The sequence below is a fragment of the Macaca thibetana genome, chromosome 13, assembly GCF_024542745.1.
Source record: "Macaca thibetana thibetana isolate TM-01 chromosome 13, ASM2454274v1, whole genome shotgun sequence".
Classification (NCBI taxonomy): Eukaryota; Metazoa; Chordata; class Mammalia; order Primates; family Cercopithecidae; genus Macaca; species Macaca thibetana.
Window position 1 is genome coordinate 43,624,989 of NC_065590.1, and position 22,439 is coordinate 43,647,427.

The 22,439-nt window shown below is 38.4% G+C and overlaps 1 protein-coding gene across 5 annotated transcripts in view; it reads left to right on the forward strand.

The window, feature by feature from the left end:
- Positions 1 to 22,439, forward strand: part of WDPCP (WD repeat containing planar cell polarity effector) — a 487,239-nt gene that overhangs the window by 184,322 nt on the left and 280,478 nt on the right. For all 5 annotated transcript variants that reach the window (XM_050753476.1, XM_050753477.1, XM_050753475.1 and 2 more), the window contains one exon: positions 6,485 to 7,094. In XM_050753476.1, coding sequence (XP_050609433.1) covers positions 6,485 to 7,094 — 610 coding nt within the window. The remainder of the gene's footprint in view (positions 1 to 6,484; positions 7,095 to 22,439) is intronic.

A 22,439-nucleotide genomic window follows, 5' to 3' on the forward strand; every position in this document is an offset into this window, starting at 1 on the left:
AATTTCCATCTTGACTTCATTTTTGACCCAATGCTTATTCAGGAGCAGGTTATCAAATTTCCATGTATTTGCAAGGTTTCAAAGGTTCCTTTTGGAGTTGATTTTAGTTTTATTTTACTGTGGTCTGAGAGAGTGTTTGATACCATTTCAATTTTCTTCAATTTATTGAGGTTCATTTTATGGACTATCATATGGTTTACCTCGGAGAAGGTTCCATGTGCTGTTGAATAGAATGTGTATTCTGCGGTTGTTGGATGAAATGTTCTGTATGTTAAGTCCATTTGTTCCAAGGTGTAGTTTAAATCCATTGTTTCTTCGTTGACTTTCTGTCTTGATGACCTGTCTAGTGCTGTCAGTGGAGTATTGAAGTCCCCCCCTATTATTGTGTTGCTATCTATCTCATTTCTTAGGTCTGTTAGTAATTGTTTTATAAATTTGAGAGCTCCAGTGTTAGATGCATATATATGTTTAGGATTGTGATATTTTCCTGTTGCACAAGGCCTTTTACCTTTATATAATGTCTCTCTGTCTCTTTTAACTGCTGTTGCTTTAAAGTTTGTTTTGTTTAATACAAGAATAGCTACCCCTACTCGCTTTTGGTGTACATTTGCTTGAAATGCCTTTTTCCACCCCTTTACTTTAAGTATATGTGAGTCCTTATGTGTTAAGTGAGTCTCCTGAAGGCAGCAGGTAGTTGGTAGGTAAGTTCTTACCCATTTTGTAGTTCTGTATCTTTTAAGTGGAGCATGTAGGCCGTTTACATTCAATGTTAGTACTGAAATGTGAGGTGCCCTTGCATTCACGGTGCTATTTGTTGCCTGTGTACTTTTGGTTTTTTGCTTATTGTTTTGCTTTATAAGTTGTATTTTTGTTTTATAGGTCCTGTGTAATTTATGGTTTAAAGGTGTTCTCTTTTGATGTGTTTCCAGGATTTGTGTCAAGATTTAGAGCTCCTTTTAGCAGTTCTTGTGGTTGCTTGGTAGTGGCAAATTCTCTTAAGCATTTGTTTGAAAGCAGTCTGAAAAAGATTGTATCTTTTGTTCGTATATGATGCTTAGTTTCAATGGGTACAAAATTCTTGACTGATAATTGTTTTGTTCAAGGAGGCTAAAGATAGGACCCCAGTCCCTTCTAGCTTATAGGGTTTCTGCTGAGAAATCTGCTGTTAATCTGATAGGTTTTCCTTTTTAGGTTACCTGGTGCTTCTGTCTCACAGCTCTTAAAATTCTTTCCTTTGTCTTAACTTTGGATAACCTGATGACAATGTGCCTAGGCAATGCTCTTTTAGCGATGAATTTCCAAGGTGTTTTCTGTGCTTCTTGTATTTGAATGTCTAGGTCTCTAGCAAGACTGGGGAAGTTTTCCTTGATTATTCCCCCAATTATGTTTTCCAAACTTTTCGAATTCTCTTCTTCTTCAGGAACACCAATTATTCTTAGGTTTGGTCGTTTAACACGATCCCAGACTTCTTGGAGGCTTTGTTCATATTTTCTTATTCTTTTTTCTTTCTCTTTGTTGGAAGACCTTGTCTTCGAGCTCTGAATTTCTTTCTTCTACTTGTTCAATGCTGTTGCTGAGACTTTCCAGAGCATTCTGCATTTCTGTCAGTGTTTCCGATGTTTCCTGAATTTTTCATTGTTTTTTTTCTTTAAGCTATCTATTTCCTGGAATATTTCTGCTTTCACTTCTATCGTTCTTTGAATTTCCTTGCATTGGGATTCACCTTTCTCTGGTCCCTCCCTGATTAGCTGAATAACTAACTTCCTGAATTCTTTTTCAGGTAAACCGGGGATTTCTTCTTGGTTTGGATCCATTGCTGGTGAACTAGTGTGATCTTTTGGGGGTCCTAACGAGCCTTGTTTTGTCCTGTTATCAGAGTTCGTTTTCTGGTTTCTTCTCATTTAGGTAGGCTCTGTCAGAGGGAAGGTCTAGGGTTGAAGGCTGTTGTTCAGATTCTTTTGTCCCTCTGGGTGTTCTCTTGATGTAGAACTCTTCCCCTTTTCCTATGGATGTGGCTTCCTGTGAGCCAAACTGCAGTGATTGTTGTCTCTCTTCTGGGTCTAGCCACCCAGGAAGTCTACCTGGCTCCAGTCTGGTAGTGGGGGTTGTCTGCACAGAGTCCTGTGATGTGAACTATCTGTGGGTCTCTCAGCTGTGAATACCAGTGCCTGTTCTGGTGGAGGTGATGGGGGATGCAGTGGACTTTGTGAGAGTTCTTAGCTTTCGTGGTTTAATGCTTTATTTTTGTGGTCACTGGCCTCCTGCGGGGAGGTGGCGCTTTCCAGAGAGCATCAGCTGTGGTAGTATGGAGAGGGACCGGCGGTGAGCAGGACCCTAGAACTCCCAAGATTATATGCCCTTTGTCTTCCACTACCAGGGTGGGTAGGGAAGGACCATCAGGTGGGAGCAGGGCTAGGTGTGTCTGAGCTCAGACTCTCCTTGGGTGGGTGTTGCTGCGGCTGCTGTGGGGGATGGGGGTAAGATTCCCAGGTCACTGGATTTGTGTACCTAGGAGGATTATGACTGCTGCTGCTGAGTCATGCAGGTTGTCAGGGAAGTGGGGGAGAGCCGGCAATCACGGGCCTTACCCAGTTCCCACACAAACCAAAGGGCCCGTCTCACTCTCACTGTGCCCCACACAACAGTCCCAAGTCTGTGTCCAGGCAGTGAGCGAGCAGGGCTTGAAAACTTGCCCTAGGCTACCTGCCTCCTAGCTGCGAAAGAAAAGGGCTTGTGTCTTTCCCTTGCCTGTGGAGTTTGCATCCCAGATTTGCACCCTCTCCCAAGTTCTGTCCAGGAGGCTTCTTGTCCCATTCAAATTGTTACACAGTCCAGCTACAGATTTCCTTCTCCCTGTGGAGTTTTACCCCCCTTTCTTCTGGCCACCGCCTCGATGGATCCCTGTGGTGCCAGATAGGAATGGCCTGCTTGGGGACACAGTGAGCTCCCAGGGCCTTTCTGCTGTTTCCACTACCCCTGTATTTTGCTCCGCTCTCTAAATTGTCTCAGCTCCAGTTAAGGTCGGAAACCTCTCCTGCAAACAGACCTTCAGTTTCTCCATTTGGTGGGTGTGTTCAGGAGAGGAGGCTCTCCCTTTCCCACTTCCGCAGTTGGGGCACTCACAGTATTTGGGGTGTCTCCTGGGTCCTGCAGGAACAGTCTGCTTCCTTCAGAGATTCTGTGGCTCTTCTTGGGATTACTGGTTTGTTCTTGCAGTCTCTCTGTGCTAAAATTCACAGTGCGAGCCTCCACACACTGCTCTGTCTGGAGCTGCATTCTAGACCTGCCTCCCATGCACCTCCACTTTTTACCTTTTTTCTTGGTGAAATTACAGAGCCTAGTAGAGAGCGTCTCACAAACTGGAAACAAGGAGGCCTAGGACCCTTTTTTCTGGATCATGAACATAACTTGTTCAAGTCCAAGACTGCCATCTGTTTGTGCCCCTTTTTTTAGGCTGCCCCTTTGTGAGTACAGGCCCTACTCAGCATCACCTGGCCTCTCAATCATCTGCCCTAAGGCTTTCTTTGCAAATCTTTAAGCTTTCTGGAAGTATGATATTTCAACCAGCATTACAATTTTCTTTTAATTCATAGTATAAGAAACTTCCTACCAGCACAGTTTTTGGCTAGCTGCTACGCAGGTACAAAAAAGTGTAAAATATATAAGACAGATTTTTTTTTTTTAAAGATGCCATCAAGCTAGAAGGAATCCAAGAAACGAGGATACTTTTGGTGTAGCATATATGTAAGTATGGTTAGTTAAGTATGGTTGGTAGGACAGAGTGTGTAGGTGAAGATTGTGGAATTCAGGCAAAAGACATGAATGAACTTATATAGCAGGGAAAATTGGGACAGGTTTTAGTTTGAACTTGGAGTAGGAGTCCTGGAGGGGAGACTGTAGGAGATAATATTGGAATTTGCAAAACAGATCATGTCCCTCCTTTGTTCAAAACTTACAGCTTCTCATCTTATTTAGAGAAAAAGTCAAAGTCCCTAGTGGCCTACAAGCTACCACACAATATCCTCCCTGTGCCTCAATTCCCATTTCCCATGACTTTCTTCCTTGCTTCTCCTTCTCTAGCTATATTAGTCTCCTTGATCTGGCCAATATAGATTCCACCTCAGAGCTTGTTTCCTCTGCTTGAAGCTCTCCTTTCCCACATGGCTGCATGGCTCACACCTCTTTCAGGTCACCTTTATCAGAGAGGTCTTTCTTGATCTCTCTGTATCACACCCTGAGCCCCACTCCTGCCACTCCCTATTCCCTGTACTTTGCTTTATTTTATTATATAGTGTTTAGGTTATCTATATGCTTTTATTATTATTGCCTTTGTTTTTGCTATTAGGGTATGATGGTATGTGGAAAGTGCTACCCCCAAATACGGCATTTTTGGCATACTGAATATTTAAAGCTGAAGGAAATTGAGAAAACCACAGGAGCAGAAAGGTCCCTTTGTCTTTGTCATTCTCTTTCTCTGACCTCCTTCCACCTTTCTCCCCTGAAGCCATGAAAATAATTCTCTGACCTAAAAGTAGATCATAAGAGCCTCATGTGATAAGTGTCTGTCCTATACCTGGTGGAAAGGAATGAGTACACAGAGACCCAAAGAAAAATCTGAACAAATAGGACTTGCTAAGTTCCCCTCAGTACATTAGGTCATACCTGCTTTTTGTCCACTCATACTTCTACATGACTATCCATTCTTCATCAAACCTAAGCATAAAATAGACAGTTTTCCCTGGTCTTTGGGTCTTCATTTCTGAAGGCACTTGTGTTGCGTAAAACTTTGGTTACATAAAATTGTTAAGCTTTTCTTTTATTAATCTGTCTTTAGATATAGGGGTGTCAGCTATGAACCTTGTGACAGGAGGAAAATATATTACTTTTTCTCCCTTACAAGTGTATGCCCCTGATTGAGGGGATTTTATGTATTGCTGTATCCCTAGCCCCCAGAACCAGTGCCTGGCACATGGCTCGTATTCAAATATTTATTGGACAAAAAAGAAAATGACTGCAGCAAAAACAGAGTGAGGGAGGGAAGGAGTTGGATATGGATCCTATGGTGGTTTAGTTCCAGGCAAAGGAATACAAATTTAACATACTAGTCAGTGGGTAACCATTGAAGGATTTGAAGATGGGAGTAAAGGCAAAAGCATTTCGTTTAGGAAGATTAATTTGGTGAAAAGGTGTAGGATGGATTTTTTTTAAGTCACATCAACTCCCCGCCCCTTCCCAATCCAGCACTCTGCCACACAGCTGTATGTGCTTTTTTAAGAAATGACTTTTAATCTTGAAATAGTTTGACTCACATGAAATTTCTAAACAGTACAGTAAATGCTCTTTCTGTTCTTTCCCCGCAGTTTCCCCAGTGACATTTACATTACTGCAATACACTGTCAAATACAGGAAAATGACCTTGTTACTATTCTATTAATTCAGGTGCAGACCTTAGACAGATTTCATCAGATTTTAGTGCACTTTTTTGGGGGGATATACAGTTCTATAAAATTTTAACATGTGTAGATATATGTTATTTAATATTTCTGGGTCTGACCTTCTTTAATACCACTCTCCTGGTTCTTGCACTCCATCATTTACATATGAATAAAGTGAACGGCATATTGTTTTCTTTGATGTTCTTCTGCACTGTGTTCCATGTTGGTAGATAGGTTCCAGGACCAATCCCCAACACACACACACACACACACACACACACACACACAAAAAAAAAATACCAAAATCTGCATTGTTTGAAAAACATCCACTTGTAAGTGGACCCTACAGTTCAAACTCATGTTGTTCAAGGACCGACTATATATACTAGGTCTTAATTTTTTAATGTTTATTTTAAAACTAGTACATTACATTATTTCTTTCTATCGGTCACTTGTCTACTTAGAATTCCTTTATATCCTTTCTGATAGTAAAATATTTCTACAAGATTGTTAACAGGGTTCTAAAGTTTTTTCCTTTGTCTACCCAGCCCTACTAATTAGAAATATATTTCTTATTAGTAATTTACCAATAATTTCAGAATTGACAAGGGTGGTAGGTTGAAGGAGATTAATCATTTTAAAGTCCAACTTTGTGTTGGTAAGTTCTTGTTCATTCTTTTCAAGATATTCTGCTAGCCATATTATTTTACTAAAAGCTGACTTTCTTAGTTTTTATATACTGTGGGACATATTTAAAGTGATTTACAGGCCTTCCAAAACAAATTGTTAAAGTTAAAATCTTATAGTTGAGTTCTTGCAACTGTGCTATATGTATATTTTAATTTTTTTAAGACAGCATCTCACTGTGTCACTATATATACATGCTGTATATGAGATAGAGGTGCTATATATACTTTATATATTTATATGTTGCTGATGTTTAAGATAGTAATTTATGTTCTTTATAGGTTTCTGAATAAATATGCAGGCCTAGGTGTGAAGTTGAAGAAAAACCAAAGTCTATCTGAATGTACTTGATTTCTTAACAGGTTCTGAGTTCTGTCCGCACAGAATGGGACCCACTGGATGTTCACTTTGGCACTAAACAGCCTTATCAGCTGTTCACAGTGGAGCACTCCATCAGTGTAGACAAAGAGCCCATGGCTGACAGCTGCATCTATGAATGCATTCGGAATAAAATCCAGTGTGTGTCAGTCACCAGAATACCACTGAAATCAAAGGCCATCAGCTGCTGCAGGAATGTTACTGAAGACAAACTGATTCTGGGCTGTGAAGATTCTTCACTAATTCTGTATGAAACTCATCGCAGAGTGACTCTCTTAGCACAGACTGAACTTTTGCCTTCATTAATAAGCTGCCACCCAAGTGGTGCCATTCTACTAGCTGGCAGCAACCAAGGGGAGTTGCAAATTTTTGATATGGCTCTATCCCCTATTAACATCCAACTATTGGCTGAAGACCGCTTACCCAGGGAGACTCTGCAATTCAATAAATTATTTGATGCCTCCAGCAGTCTTGTTCAAATGCAATGGATAGCTCCTCAGGTTGCTTCTCAGAAGGGTGAAGGTAGTGATATCTATGATCTCCTCTTCCTCAGGTTTGAAAGAGGACCTTTGGGTGTGCTGTTGTTTAAACTAGGTAAGTCAAGGAAAGTGATGAGTAAGTAAAGTGTCTATGATAGTGACATAATTAAGGCAATAAAACTATCCTTAGAATGTAGATTTTTCTATTTGTCATCCCATAAATATGGTTGCCTTTCAAATATCCCTATATTTTCCTTTTGTGGATGACTTTCTAACTGCCAAAGGAACAATGGATATTGAATAATTTGGAAATTGCACTAATTGTCAATCATGATGCTTCAAAAGCCCTTTTACATTTGATACTCTCTAAAATAAACTACACTACTAAATAATTCCTTAAGAAACAGACATGTGAATATTTTTAAAAGGACTTACTTTGTCCATTGAAAAATTCTGTGTTTGTAGGAATGGAATAATTTTTCTATAAAAATTATTTTAGATTATTGGTGTCTGTTGCTTCCCAGACTGGAATTGTGTGAAGCAAGTGTTTTAAAAGAAAAGAAAGCAGATATTTAGTTAGAATTTGCTGAAGATACCTGTATAATTTTGTTTTAGTTTCTCTTTTGGATAAAAATATTCAAAAGGATAGATATTTTTATAGATGTTGATAAGTTAATATCTATAAAATTATATATTAATGTAGCCCGTTTCAACCAAGAGACTTTTTTTTTAACTTTTATTTAGGTTTGTGGGTACACATGCAGGTTTGTTATATAGGTAAATGTGTCATGGGGGTTTGTTGTACATATTATTTCATCACACAGGTATTAAGCCCAGTACCCAATAGTTATCTTTTCTGCTCCTCTCCCTCCTCCCATCCTCCTCCCTCAAGTAGACCCCAGTGTCTGTTTTTTTTCTTCTTTGTGTTCATAAGTTCTTATCATTTAGCTCCCACTTACAAGTGAGAACATGCGGTATTTGGTTTTCTGTTTCTGCGTTAGTTTGCTGAGGATAATGGCCTTCAGTGCCGTCCATGTTCCTGCAAAAGACATTATCTCATTCTTTTTAATGGCTGCATAGTATTCCACAATGTACCACATTTTCTTTATCCAATCTGTGATTGATGGGCATTTAGGTTGATTCCATGTCTTTACTATTGTGAATGGTGCTGCAACAAACATTTGTGTGCATGTATCTTTATGGCAGAATGATTTATATTCCTCTGGGTATATATCCAATAATGGGATTCCTAGGTCAAGTAATAGTTCTGCTTTTAGCTCTTTGAGGAATTGCTGTATTGCTTTCCACAATGATTGAACTAATTTACACTCCCCCCTCACAGTGCATAAGCGTTCCCTTTTCTCCACAACCTTGCCAGCATCTGTTATTTTTTTTACTCTTTAATAATAGCCATTCTGACTGGTGTGAGATGGTATCTCATTGTGGTTTTGTTTTGCATTTCTCTAATAATCACTGAGCTTTTTTTCATATGCTTCTTGGCTGCATATATGTCTTCTTTTGAGAAGTGTCTGTTCATGTCCTTTGCCCACTTTTATTTTTATTTTTATTTTACTTTAAGTTTCAGGATACATGTGCAGAACATGCAAGTTTGTTACGTAGGTATATATGTGCCATGGCGGTCTGCTACACCTATCAACCTGTCATCTAGGTTGTAAGCCCTGTGTGCATTAGGTATTTATGTCCTAATGCTCTCCCTCTCCTTGCCCCCCACCTCCAGCAGGCCCTTGTGTGTGTTGTTCCCCTCCCTGTGTCCATGTATTCTCATTGTTCAACTCACACTTATGAATGAGAAAATGTGGTGTTTGGTTTTATGTTCCTGTGTTAGTTTGCTGAGGATGATGGCTTCCAGCTTCATCCATGTCCTGGCAAAGGACATGATCTCATTCTTTTTTATGGCTGCATAGTATTCCGTGGTATATATGTACCACATTTTCTTTATTCAGTCTATGATTGATGGGCATTTTGTTGGTTCCATGTCTTTGCTATCATAAATAGTTCTCTAATAAACATACGTGTACATGTGTCTTTATAGTAGAATGATTTATATTCCTCTGGGTATATACTCAGTAATGGGATTGCTGGGTAAAATGGTATTTCTGGTTCTAGATCCTTGAGGAATGGCCACACTGTCTTCCACAATGGTTGAATTAATTTACATGCCCACCAACAGTGTAAAAGTGTTCCTATTTCTCCACAGCCTCGCCAGAATCTATTGTTTCTTGTTTTTTTTTGTTTGTTTGTTTTGTTTTGTTTTTTTGTTTTTTTTTTAGGCAGAGTCTCACTCTGTCACCCAGACTGGAGTGCAGTGGCATCATCTCAGCTCATGGCAACCTCCATCTCCTGGGTTCAAGTGATTCTCCTGCCTCAGCCCCCTGAGTAGCTGGTTTTACAGGCATGTGCCACCATGCCCGGCTAATTTTTGTATTTTTACCAGAGACAGAGTTTCACCATGTTGCCCAGGCTGGTCTCAAACCAACCTCAAGTGGTCTTGAGCTAGTCTCAAATCCTGACCTCAAGTGATCTGCCTGCCTCAGTCTCCCAAAGTACTGGGATTATAGGTGTGAGCCACCGCACCTGGCCTCTTGACTTTCTAAATAATCGCCATTCTGACTGGTGTGAGATGTATCTCATTGTGGTTTTGATTTGCATTTCTCTAATGATCAGTGATGATGAGCTTTTTTTCATTTGTTTGTTGGCTGCATAAATGTCTTCTTTTGAGAAGTGTCTGTTCTTTGCCCACTTTTTGATGGGGTTGTTTGTTTTGTTCTTGTAAATTTGTTTAAGTTCCTTATAGATTCTGGATATTAGCCCTTTGTCAGATGGGTAGATTTCAAAAATTTTCTCCCATTCTGTAGGTTGCCTGTTCACTCTGATGGTAGTTTTTTTTGCTGTGCAAAGGCTCTTTAGTTTAATTAGATCCCAATTGTCAAATTTGGCTTTTGTTGCAATTGCTTTGTTTTCATCATGAAGTCTTTGCTTATGCCTGTGTCCTGAATGGTATTACCTAGGTTTTCTTCTTGGATTTTTATGATTTTGGGTTTTACATTTAAGTCCTTTATCCATCTTGAGTTAATTTTTGTGTAAGGTGTAAGAAAGGGGTCAGTTTCAGTTTTCTGCATACAGCTAGCCAGTTTTCCCAGCACCATGTATTAAATAGGGGATCCTTTCCCCATTGCTTGTTTTTGTGTCAGGTTTGTTGAAGGTCAGATGGTTGTAGACGTGTGGTGTTATTTCTGAGGTGTCTGTTCTTTCTGTTCCATTGGTCTATATATCTGTTTTGGTACTAGTACCATGCTATTATGGTTACTGTAGCCTTGTAGTATAGTTTGAAGTCAGGTAGTGTGATGCCTACGGTGTGTTCTTTTTGCTTAAGATTGTCTTGGCTATATAGGTTGCTTTTGGGTTCCATATGAAATTTAAAGTAATTTTTTTCTAATTCTGTGAAGAATGTCAATGGTAGTTTTATGGGAATAGCATTAACTCTATAAATTACTTTGGCTTTGCCCACTTTTTAATGGGTTTGTTTGTTTTTCTCTTGTAAATTTGTTTAAGTTCCTTATTGATGCTGGATATTAGACCTTTGTCAGATACACAGTTTGCAAATATTTTCTCACGTTCTGTAGGTTGTCTGTTTACCCTCTTCAGTTTCTTTTGTTGCAATTACTTCTGGCATCCTTGTCATGAAATCTTTGCCTGTTGTCCAGGATGGTATTGCCTAGCTGTCTTCCAGGGTTTCTATACTTTTGGGTTTTACATTTAAGTCTTTAATCCATTTCAAGTTGATTTTTATGTATCAACTAAGAGACTTTAAAATAAAATTTTATTATGATGAATCACTTGCCTATTGTAGCTTTGCATTACTAGCTACGCCCTGAAATATATGATATACTTTAGGTAGATTTCTACAATTTAACATTCTTGAGAGAACCGCATTTAGGTGTAAAAAAAAAATTTTAATTAATGTACATTATGGCTACTTGAAAACATAGAAAGGTAAATACATTTTAAAATCTTTTATGGAATTTGGCTCTGTGGTACAAAGTTAGGTTTTTAAAGACATTGTAGTGTTTGTTAAATAGCTTTCAATTTACTTTGTTCTTTCATGAATCTGCTTGTCTCTGAAGTTCAATACATGAAATAAATCTAGTGAACATGATTTGATTAACCTGAAAGATATAATGCATACAAAGTGAGACCTATGTTCTTTTCACATAATAAAAATGCAGCTAAATCTATTCATAATGTTAATATTGTTTAAGAAAAAAATGTTTGGAGTCTCATTTATTATGAGATAATCCAGTTATACTTTGCCCAACTACATGTTTAACAGTTGTATGTCTCCATACACAACACTAATTAAAGTGGATGTTTGATGTTTTGCGTGTCTGTTAAAACACACACACACACGCATGCACTCATGCTCTCTCTTTCTCACGCACTCTCTGTCTCTTCCTGCCCCCCGCCCTTCTTCCTCTCTCTCTCTCAATCTCTCCTTTCACCCTCTAAATTACCCAGTTACCTGTCAAACAGAAGGCTTTCTGCCCATGTACACCTAGCTTTTCTTCAGCCCTCCCTTGTGGGCCTACTCACAACAGCTTTGCAAAAAGCACAGCTTTCTCTTCCTATCTCTAGCACATTTGCCTTCTTACTAAAGTAAACAGGCTCTCAGTGTAGGGATTTAGAGGGCTTCCTGCTAATTGCCAGCTTGTAAACTTAATTGGACTGTCTCCCTGGGCACTGTTCCTAAATCAATTAGGCAATGAGTTGGCTGTCACCTCTTTTTCCCAAGAAGGTCTCTTGGAAGAGAATTATCCAATAGAAGTCAAGCATTCAAATGAAAAGGTGATAACTTTTGCAACTGACATTTATCATTTAAATTTTACTTTCAATATGATTCTTAAGTTTTATAGAATAGGGAAAAATTGTACAGTCTTATAGGCTCTTTAAAAGATCAAAATGTGGAATTTCCAAGGATTTTTTAAAGTTTTGTTTCTCATTTTTAATTTATAAGATTAATATTTATTACAAATTATTTTTCCTGGGAAGAGTAGATTCCTTGAAATAGAAGATTCCAACTAGCAGATTTTTTAAAGAAAACCCAGTATAAAGAACAGATTTTTCTTATGATCTGCTACTAAATACATCCAAAAAAATTAATATACTTCTTGAATTTGTCAGTGCTGATTCTGGGCATCCATGTGGAGTTTTCATGTATAATTCAAGTTACTGCATATATAAACAGGTAGTTGCATGTGCAGTTTCCCCACTAGGGAGCATTTATGAGATTTTTTTTTCAGATGCTTGTTATGCAAGCCTTTGGAAAATTTGACATGAAAGGTGTAGCTTACAATTTAAAATTGTAAAGATAGATCATGGATCGTAGTTTAAAATAGAATGCTTTCATATGTAAACGTGACAGTGCCTAATGCCAATATGCTAAGATATTTGGAGTTAGACTCTTAGATTAGGTCAGTTAGTGTAATGTTGAAGGAACACTGCTCGAAGGCTAGAGCTTCCATTTCTTAATCCTTACAATGATCACACAAATGTGTTGGGCATTAAAAGTCCATCATTCTTGTTATTAGAAGAATTCAAAGATTATGTCTTCCTTAGGAGGTAATTAGAAGTGTCATTACATGGAAGCCAAGAAATGTTGTTTTATAGAAAGAATATGTATTCAGAATCTCTTTATGTGACCATAATTATAACATATTTCTTCATATATAGACTGAGATTAATTTTAAAAAGTGGAGGCCCTAATTATACTATTAAGATATTAAAGCTTTTCCATTCTCATCAGTACCTTTTCCAAGCTTCACTGCTCTCCTTAAACTCACATTATCAGCTCCCTATTCCTCTCAACAGAGCATCTCACCAAAATTTTGTCAGTTCATTAAGTTTATCTGCTTCTTACCATGTACCCACCCAACCATTTATCAATATGCACATGAATCTTTCCCTCTCAGTTCAGTGAAAAAGGATCCCTTCCTCTTGTCCAAGACTAGTGCCACCACTATTTTCTCTGTAGATCCCATAACATTCCCTTTGACACCTTTACTTTGTCACCCTCCCCGGCCCCATCTATCTTGGAACAGCAGCAGATAAACAGGCCCAAGCTACACCATAAAAACAGACTGACAAAACTCTTCCTTAAAATGGTTTCCCCTCTGTTACTGATCTAATATTCACCTTTGTTTCAGAGCCAAACTCACTGAAATAATACTGAACATTGCCTTTTCTCTGCTTCTTCACTTCTCACTCCTCAGAACACTGCGCTCTGGCTGTATCTTCAGCGGTCTCTTGGAACTGCTCTTGGAAAAGTCCCCAGTGACTTCATACTTGATAAATACATTTGTCTTACGTTGTTTGATGACTTTGCAGCATTTGATGGTTGCTGACCACTTCCACTATCACAGAACCCTCATCAAACAGCCTTCTATGTCCCCAAATGCAACTTTCTGTCACTTTTTTATACTCTTCTGCTTACTTACGAAAATGTTGGGGCCATCCAGGGTTCCATTTTTAGCCTTCACTTTGTGCAGGTTGAGACTTTATTTTCAGTTTTGTTATCTGATCTCTGACTCCAGCCCAGACCATTCCTGACTCCACATCCACATATTCATCTGGCTTACTGAATACCTTCTCTTGGATGTGCATGTGTGCCTCAGACTCATTATGTGCAGACATGAAGTCATCTTTTTTCTCTCCAGACCTGCTTTTCCTCTTGTATTCTTTTTGGTGAATGGTACAATAATTCAGATGGAACGTACAAGTCAAAAGTCGTTCTAGAATCCTCCCTCACTCCTAATGCCACATCCAATTAGTGACCAAATCCTATCAATTTGGCCTTCTAAATATAGCCGAAATATCTCATTCAATTCAGCCTCACTGTCATTGCTTTAATCTAGACCTTCTCTATTTTACCATGATCAAGCAGAGGCCCTGTATCTATATTCTTCTGCCTTCCAGTCTTCTCATCCTACTCCCCAGTTAATCCCCTGAGTGCTATCCTAGTGATCCTTCTAACAGTACAGATTTGGTCATGGATTCTCCAGTTTGAAATACTTAATGTCTTTTGTGGGAACATGGATGGAGCTGGAGGCTGTTATACTTAGCAAACAAATGCAGGAACAGGAAACCAAATACTGCACATTCTTACTTATAAGTAGGAGCTAAATGCTAATAACTGATGAGCACAAACAAATGAACAGCAAACACTGGGGTCTACTTGAGGGTGGAGTTTGGGAGGAGGGAGAGAAGCAGAAAAGGTAACTAGTGGGTACTGAACCTAATACCTGGGTGATGAAATAGTCTGTCCAACAAGCCCCCATGATATGAGTTTACCTATGTATCAAACCTTCACATGTAGCCCAAAGCTAAAATAAAAGTTAAAAAAAAAAAAAAAAGAAATACTTCAGTGGTTGATAAGCCCTTTCCTGCCACTTGGTCTTTATCTCCCCAGCTGAGTTGCACTGCTGTAGCATCCCAGCCATGGTGTGTGCTCTCACACTCACTCCTTCCATGTTGTGATGATAGTATTCCATTTGCCTGGAGTATCCCCACGATGCCCTCATAGAGTCTGCAAAGTTGGGAAAAGGCTAAATGTTCAAGTGATGATGTTAAACAAGAGGTAAAACTAACATCTTCACTCTCATAGAACTTTGAAAATTACAGGCAACCTGTGTATGTGTGTGTATGTCTGTCTGTCTCTCTTTCTAAAAAATAAACAGTGTGATTTTTCTCTTAGAAATTTTGTACAAAGCAATTTTCCTCAAGAGTTATTTTCAAATAGTTATTTTAACATTATACTTTACCCAAGTGGTATTAGGTAATTTATTGCTGAAAGTGCTAGACACTTTGTTAGATGCCTAGTCATCTTAAAATTGGATCTCATATCATTTAAAATGAACTTTTATTCTAGACAACATTCTACTTTCTTCAAACTAGAGTGATGATGAATTTTTAAATCAAGTTTATTGAGGTATAATTTACATAAATAAAATGCAAACCTTTAAAATGTACAGTTAAGGCCAGGAGCGGTGGCTCACACCTGTAATCCCAGCACTTTAGGAGGCCGAGGTGGGTGGATCACCTGAGGTAAGGAGTTCGAGACCAGACTTACCAACATGGTGAAACCCCGTCGCTACTAAAAATACAAAAAAATTACCTGGGTATGGTGGCACATGCCTGTAATCCCAGCTACTCAGAAGGCTGAGACAGGAGAACCGTTTGAACCCAGGAGGCAGAGGATGCAGTGAGCTGAAATTGCACCATTGCACTCCAGCCTGGGCAGCAAGAGCGTAACTCCTTCTCAAAACAACAACAACAACAACAAACTACGGTTCAATGAGTTTTAGCAAATGTATATACCCTCATGATTACCACCACAATCATAATATAGAACATTTCCATTATCCCAAAAAATTCTCTCAAGGCCCTTTTCAGTTAATTCCCACCTCTCTGGAAGCTGATAAGTATTGATATGCTTTCCATTATTATAGATTATATTTGCTCATGTCCTTTGCAGCAACATGGATGGATCTAGAGGCCATTATCCTAAGTGAAATGGCCTGTAAAACAAAGTCAAAAACTGTACATTCTCATTTATAGGTGGGAGCTAAACAGTGGGTACACATGGACATACAGAGTGGCATAATAGACACTGGAGACTCCAAAAGGTGGGAGGGTGGGAGAGGGGTGGGGGATGAAATACTGCCTATTGAGTACAATGTTCACTATTTGGGTGATCGGTACAGTAAAAGCCTCAACTTCATCAATGCAATATATCTATGTAACACAACTGCACTTGTATCCCTAAATCTATAAAAAACATTTTTTTAGATAAAAAAAATAGATTAGATTTGCCTTTTCTAGAGTTTCATAGAAATGGGATCATGTAGTAGGTACTCTTGTGTCTTGGTACTTTCACTCGGCATTATTCTGTGAGAATCTTCGATGTTAGTGTGTATTTTTGTATTTTGTTTGTTTGTTTGTTTGTTATCTTACTGAGAGGTAGTTCATTATGTCAATACACCACAATTTTTTTAACTTTTATTTTTAGGTTCAGAGGTGCATGTACAGGTTTGTTTTATAGGTACATTTCATGTCTTGGGGGTTTGGTGTTTTGATTATTTCATCACCCAGGTAATAAGTACAGTATTCGATAGGCAGTTTTTCGATACTTACCATCCTCCCACCCTCCACCCTCAACTAGGCCCTGTTGTCTATTGTTCCCTTCTTAGTGTCTGTAAGTACTCAATGTTTAGCTCCCACTTATAAGTGAGAAATGTGGCATTTGGTTTTCTATTCCTGTGTTATTTCATTTAGGATAATGGCCTCCAGCTGCATCCATCTTGCTGCAAAGCATACGATCTCATTCTGTTTTATGGCTATGTAGTATTACATGGTGTATATGTACCACATTTTCTTTATCCAGTCTACTGTTGATGGGTATTTGGTTTGATTCCAAGTTTTTGCTATCGTGAATAATGCTGTGACAAACATACGTGTGCATGTGTCTTTATAGTAGAACAATTTATATTTCTTTGAGTATATACCCCTGTAATGAGATTGTTGGGTTGAATGGCAACTCTGTTTCAAGTTCTTTGAGAAATGACCAAACTGCTTTCCACGATGTCTGAACTAATTTACATTCCCACTAGCAGTGTATAAGTGTTCTCTTTTCTCTGCACCCTCAACAGCATCTGTTTTTTTTTTTTTTTTAACTTAATAATAGCCATTCTGACTGATATGAGATGGTATCTCATTGTGGTTTTGATTTGCATTTCTCTGATAATTAGTGATGTTGAGCATTTTTTTCATATGGTTGTAGTCTGCATGTGTGTCTTCTTTTGAACTGTCTATGTTCTTTGCCTACTTGTTAATGGGGTTGTTTGTGTTTTGGTTGTTCATTTGTTTAAGTTACTTATAGATTTTGGATACTAAACCTTTGTCAGATGCATAATTTGCAAATATCTTCTCCCATTCTGTAGGTTGCCTCTTTACTCTGTTGATTGTTTCTTTTGCTGTGCAGAAGCTCTTTAGTTTAATTAGGTCTCATTTGTCAATTTTTGGTTTTGTTGCAATTGTTTGTGGCGCCTTTGTCATGAAATCTTTGCCAGGGCCTGTGCCCAAATAGTATTTCCTAGGTTACCTTTCAGGGTTTTCATAGTGTTAGGTTTTACATTTAAGTCTTTAATCCATCTTGATTTGATTTTTGTATATGGTGTAAAGATGAGGTCCAGTTTCAATCTTCTGTGTATGGCTAGCCAGTTATCCCAGTACAATATTGAAAAAGAAGTCCTTTCCCTGCTTGTTTTTGTTGACTTTGTCAAAGATCAGATGGTTGTAGGTGTGTAGCATTATTTCTGGGCTCTCTATTCTGTTTCACTGGTCTCTGTGTCTGTTTTTGTACCAGTGCCGTGGTGTTTTGGTAACTGTAGCATTGTGGTATAGTTTGAAGTCGGGTATGTTGTTATGCCTCCAGATTTGTTCTTTTTGTTTAGGATTGCATTAGCTATTCAGGCTCTTTTTTTGGTTCCATATGAATTTTAAATTAGTTTATCTTTTTTTCTCTTATTTATTTATTTATTTTTATTATACTTTAAGTTCTAGGGTACATGTGCACAATGTGCAGGTTTGATAAATAGGTATACATGTGATATGTTGGTTTGCTGCACCCATCAACTAGTCATTTACATTAGGTATTTCTCGTAATGCTATCCCTTCCCCAAACCCCCACCCCTGACAGGCCACAGTGTGTGATGTTCCCTGCCCTGTGTCCAAGTGTTCTTATTGTTCGATTCCCACCTATGAGTGAGAACATGCGGGGTTTGGTTTTCTGTCTCTGTGATAGTTTGCTGAGAATGATGGTTTCCAACTTCATCCATGTCCTTGCAAAGGACATGAACTCATCCTTTTTTATGGCTGCATAGTATTCTATGGTGTATATGTGCCACATTTTCTTAATCCAGTCTATCACTGATGGATATTTGTGTTGGTTCCAAGTCTTTGCTATTGTGAATAGTGCCGCAATAAACATACGTGTGCATGTGTCTTTATAGTAGCGTGATTTATAATCCTTTGAGTATATACCAAGTAATGGGATTGCTGGGTCAAATGGTATTTCTAGTTCTAGATCCTTGAGGAATCACCACACTGTCTTCCACAATGGTCGAACCAGTTTACAGTCTCACCAACAGTGTAAAAGTGTTCCTATTTCTCCACATCTCCAGCATCTGTTGTTTCCTGACTTTTTAATGATCGCCATTCTAACTGGCGTGAGATGTTATCTCATTGTGGTTTTGATTTGCATTTCTCTGATGACCAGTGACGATGAGCATTTTTTCATGTGTCTGTTGGCTGCATAGATGTCTTCTTTTGAGAAGTGTCTGTTCATATCCTTTGCCCACTTTTTGATGGGGTTGTTTTTTATCTTGTAAATTTAAGTTCTTTGTAGATTCTGGATATTAGCCCTTTGTCAGATGGGTAGATTGCAAAATTTTTCTCCCATTCTGTAGGTTACCTATTCACTCTAATGGTAGTTTCTTTTGCTGTGCAGAAGCTGTTTAGTTTAATTAGATCCCATTTGTCAATTTTGGCTTTTGTTGCCATTGCTTTTGGTGTTTTAGTCATGAAGTCCTTGCCCATGCCTATGACCTAAATGGTATTGCCTAGGTTTTCTTCTAAGGTGTTTCATGGTTTTAGGCCTAACATTTAAGTCTTTAATCCATCTTGAATTAATTTTTATATAAGGTATAAGGAAGGGATCCAGTTTCAGCTTTCTACATACAGCTAGCCAGTTTTCCCAGCACCATTTCTTAAATAGGGAATCCTTTCCCCATTTCTTGTTTTTATCGGGTTTGTCAAAGATCAGATTGTTATAGATGTGTGGTGTTATTTCTGAGCCTCTGTTCTGTTCCATAGGTGTATATATCTGTTTTGGTACCAGTACCATGCTGTTTTGGTTGCTGTAGCTTTGTAGTATAGTTTGAAGTCAGGTGGCATGATGCCTCCAGCTTTGCTCTTTTAGCTTAGGATTGTCTTGGCCATGCAAGCTCTTTTTTGATTCCATATGAACTTTAAAGTAGTTTTTTCCAATTCTGTGAAGAAAGTCATTGGTAGCTTGATGGGGATGGCATTGAATCTATAAATTACCTTAGGCAGTATAGCCATTTTCACGATATTGATTATTCCTATTCATGAGCATAGAATGTTCTTCCATTTGTTTGTGTCCTCTTTTATTTTATTGAGCAGTGGTTTGTAGTTCGCCTTGAAGAGGTCCTTCATGTCCCTTGTAAGTTGGATTCCTAGGTATTTTATTCTCTTTGTAGCAATTTTGAATGGGAATTCACTCATGATTTGGCTCTCTCTTTGTCTGTTATTGGTGTATAAGAATGCTTGTGATTTTTGCACAATGATTTTGTATCCTGAGACATTGCTGAAGTTGCTTATCAGCTTAAGGAGATTTTGAGCTGAGATGATGGGGTTTTCTAAATATACAATCATGTCATCTGCAAACAGGGACAATTTGACTTCCTCTTTTCCTAATTGAATACCCTTGATTTCTTTCTCTTGCCTGATTGCCCTCGCCAGAACTTCTAACACTATGTTGAATAGGAGTGGTGAGAGAGGGCATCCTTGTCTTGTGCCGGTTTTCAAAGGGCACAAGACAAGGATGCCAGTTCCAGTTTTTGCCCATTCGGTATGATATTGGCTGTGTGTTTGTCATAAATAGCTCTTATTATTTTGAGATACGTTCCATCAATACTGAATTTATTGAGAGTTTTTAGCATGAAGGGCTGTTGAATTTTGTCGAAGACCTTTTCTACATCTATTGAGATAATCATGTGATTTTTGTCTTTGGTTCTGTTTATGTGATGAATTACATTTATTGATTTGCATATGTTGAACCAGCCTTGCATCCCAGGGATGAAGCCAACTTGATCGTGGTGGATAAGCTTTTTGATGTGCTGCTGGATTCGATTTGCCAGTATTTTATTGAGGATATCTGCATTGATGTTCATCAGGGATATTGGTCTAAAATTCTCTTTTTTTGTTGTGTCTCTGCCAGGCTTTTGTATCAGGATGATGCTGGCCTCATAAAATGAGTTAGGGAGGATTCCCTCTTTTTCTATTGATTGGAGTAGTTTCAGAAGGAATGGTACCAGCTCCTCTTTGTACCTCTGGTGGAATTTGACTGTGAATCCATCTGGTCCTGGACATTTTTCGGTTGGTAGACTATTATTATTGCCTCGATTTTAGAGCCTGTTATTGGTTTCTTCGGAGATTCAACTTTTTCCTGGTTTAGTCTACGGAGACTGCATATGTCCAGGAATTTATCAATTTCTTCTAGGGTTTCTAGTCTATTTGCATAGAGGTGTTTATAGTATTCTCTGACGGTAATTTGTGTTCCTGTGGGATCAGTGGTGATGTCCCCTATATCATTTTTTATTGCATCAATTTGATTCTTCTCTCTTCTTTGTTAGTCTTGCTAGCAGTCTATCAATTTTGTTGATCTTTTCAAAAACCAGCTCCTGGACTCATTGATTTTTTGAAGGGTTGTTTTGTGTCTCTATCTCTTTCAGTTCTGCTCTGATCTTAGTTATTTCTTGCCTTCTGTTAGGTTTTGAATGTGTTTGCTCTTGCTTCTCTATTCTTTTCATTGTGATGTTAGGGTGTTGATTTTAGATCTTTTCTGCTGTCTCTTGTGGACATTTAGTGCTATAAGGTTCCCTCTACACACTGCTTTAAATGTGTCCCAGAGATTCTGGTATGTTTTGTCTTTGTTCTCATTGGTTTCAAAGAACATCTTTATTTCTGCCTTCATTTCGTTATGTACCCCATAGTCATTCAGGAGCAGGTTGTTCAGTTTCCATATAGTTGTGCAGTTTTGATTGAGTTTCTTAATCCTGAGTTCTAATTTGATTGCACTATGGTCTGAGAGACAGTTTGTTATAATTTCTGTTCTTTTTCATTTGCCGAGGAGTGCTTTATTTCCAATTATGTGGTCAGTTTTAGAGTAAGTGCACTGTGGTGCTGTGAAGAATGTATATTTTGTTGATTTGGGGTGGAGAATTCTGTAGATGTCTGTTAGGTCTGCTTGGTGCAGAGCTGAGTTCAAGTCCTGGATATCCTTGTTAACCTTCTGTCTCATTGATCTGTTGAATATTGACAGTGGGCTGTTAAAGTCTCCCATTATTATTGTGTGGGAGTCTAAGTCTCTCTGTATGTCTCTAAGGACTTGCTTCATGAATCTGGGTGCATATATATTTAGGATAGTTAGCTCTTCTTGTTGAATTGATCCCTTTACCATTATGTAATGACCTTCTTTGTATTTTTTGATCTTTGTTGGTTTAAAGTCTGTTTTATCAGAGACTAGGATTGCAACCCCTGTCCTTTTTTGCTCTCCATGTGCTTTGTATGTCTTCTTCCATCCCTTTATTTTGAGCCTATATGTGTCTCTGCACGTGAAATGGGTCTCCTGAATATAGCACACCGATGGGTCTTAACTCTTTATCCAATTTGCCAGTTCGTGTATTTTAATTGGGACATTTAGCCCATTTACATTTAAGGTCAATATTGTTATGTGTGAATTTGATCCTGTCATTATGATGTTAGCTGGTTATTTTGCCTGTTAATTGATGCAGTTTCTTCATAGCATTGGTGGTCTTTATAATTTGGCATGTTTTTGCAGTGGCTGGTACCGGTTGTTACTTTCCATATTTAGTGCTTCCTTCAGGAAGTCTTGTAAGGCATGCCTGGTGGTGACAAAATCTCTCAGCATTTGCTTGTCTGTAAAAGATTTTATTTCTTTTTCACTTATGAAGCTTAGTTTGACTGGATATGAGATTCTGGGTTGAAATTATTTTCTTTAAGAATGTTGAATATTGGCCCCCACCCACTTCTGACTTGTAGAGTTTCTGCAAGCAGATCCACTGGTAGTCTGATGGAATTCCCTTTGTGGGTAACCCGACCTTTCTTTCTGACTGCCCTTAACATTTTTTCCTTCATTTCAACCTTGGTGAATCTGATGATTATGTGTCTTGGGGTTGGTCTTCTTGAGGAGTATCTTCGTGGTGTGCTCTGAGTTTCCTGAATTTGAATGTTGGCCTGTCTTGCTAGGTTGGGGAAGTTCTCCTGGATAATATCCTGAAGAGTATTTTCCAACTTGGTCCCATTCTCCCCATCACTTTTAGGTATACCTATCAAATCTAGATTTAGTCTTTTCACCCATATTTCATGGAGGGTTTATTTGTTTCTTTTTCCTCTTTTTTCCTGCAACTTTGTCTTCTCATTGTATTTCATTAATTTGATCTTCAATCACCTTTCTTCCACTTGATCGAATTGGCTACTGAAGCTTGTGCATGCCTCACGAAGTTCTCATGCCATGGTTTTCAGCTCCATCAGGTCATTTAAGTTCCTTTCTACACTGTTTATT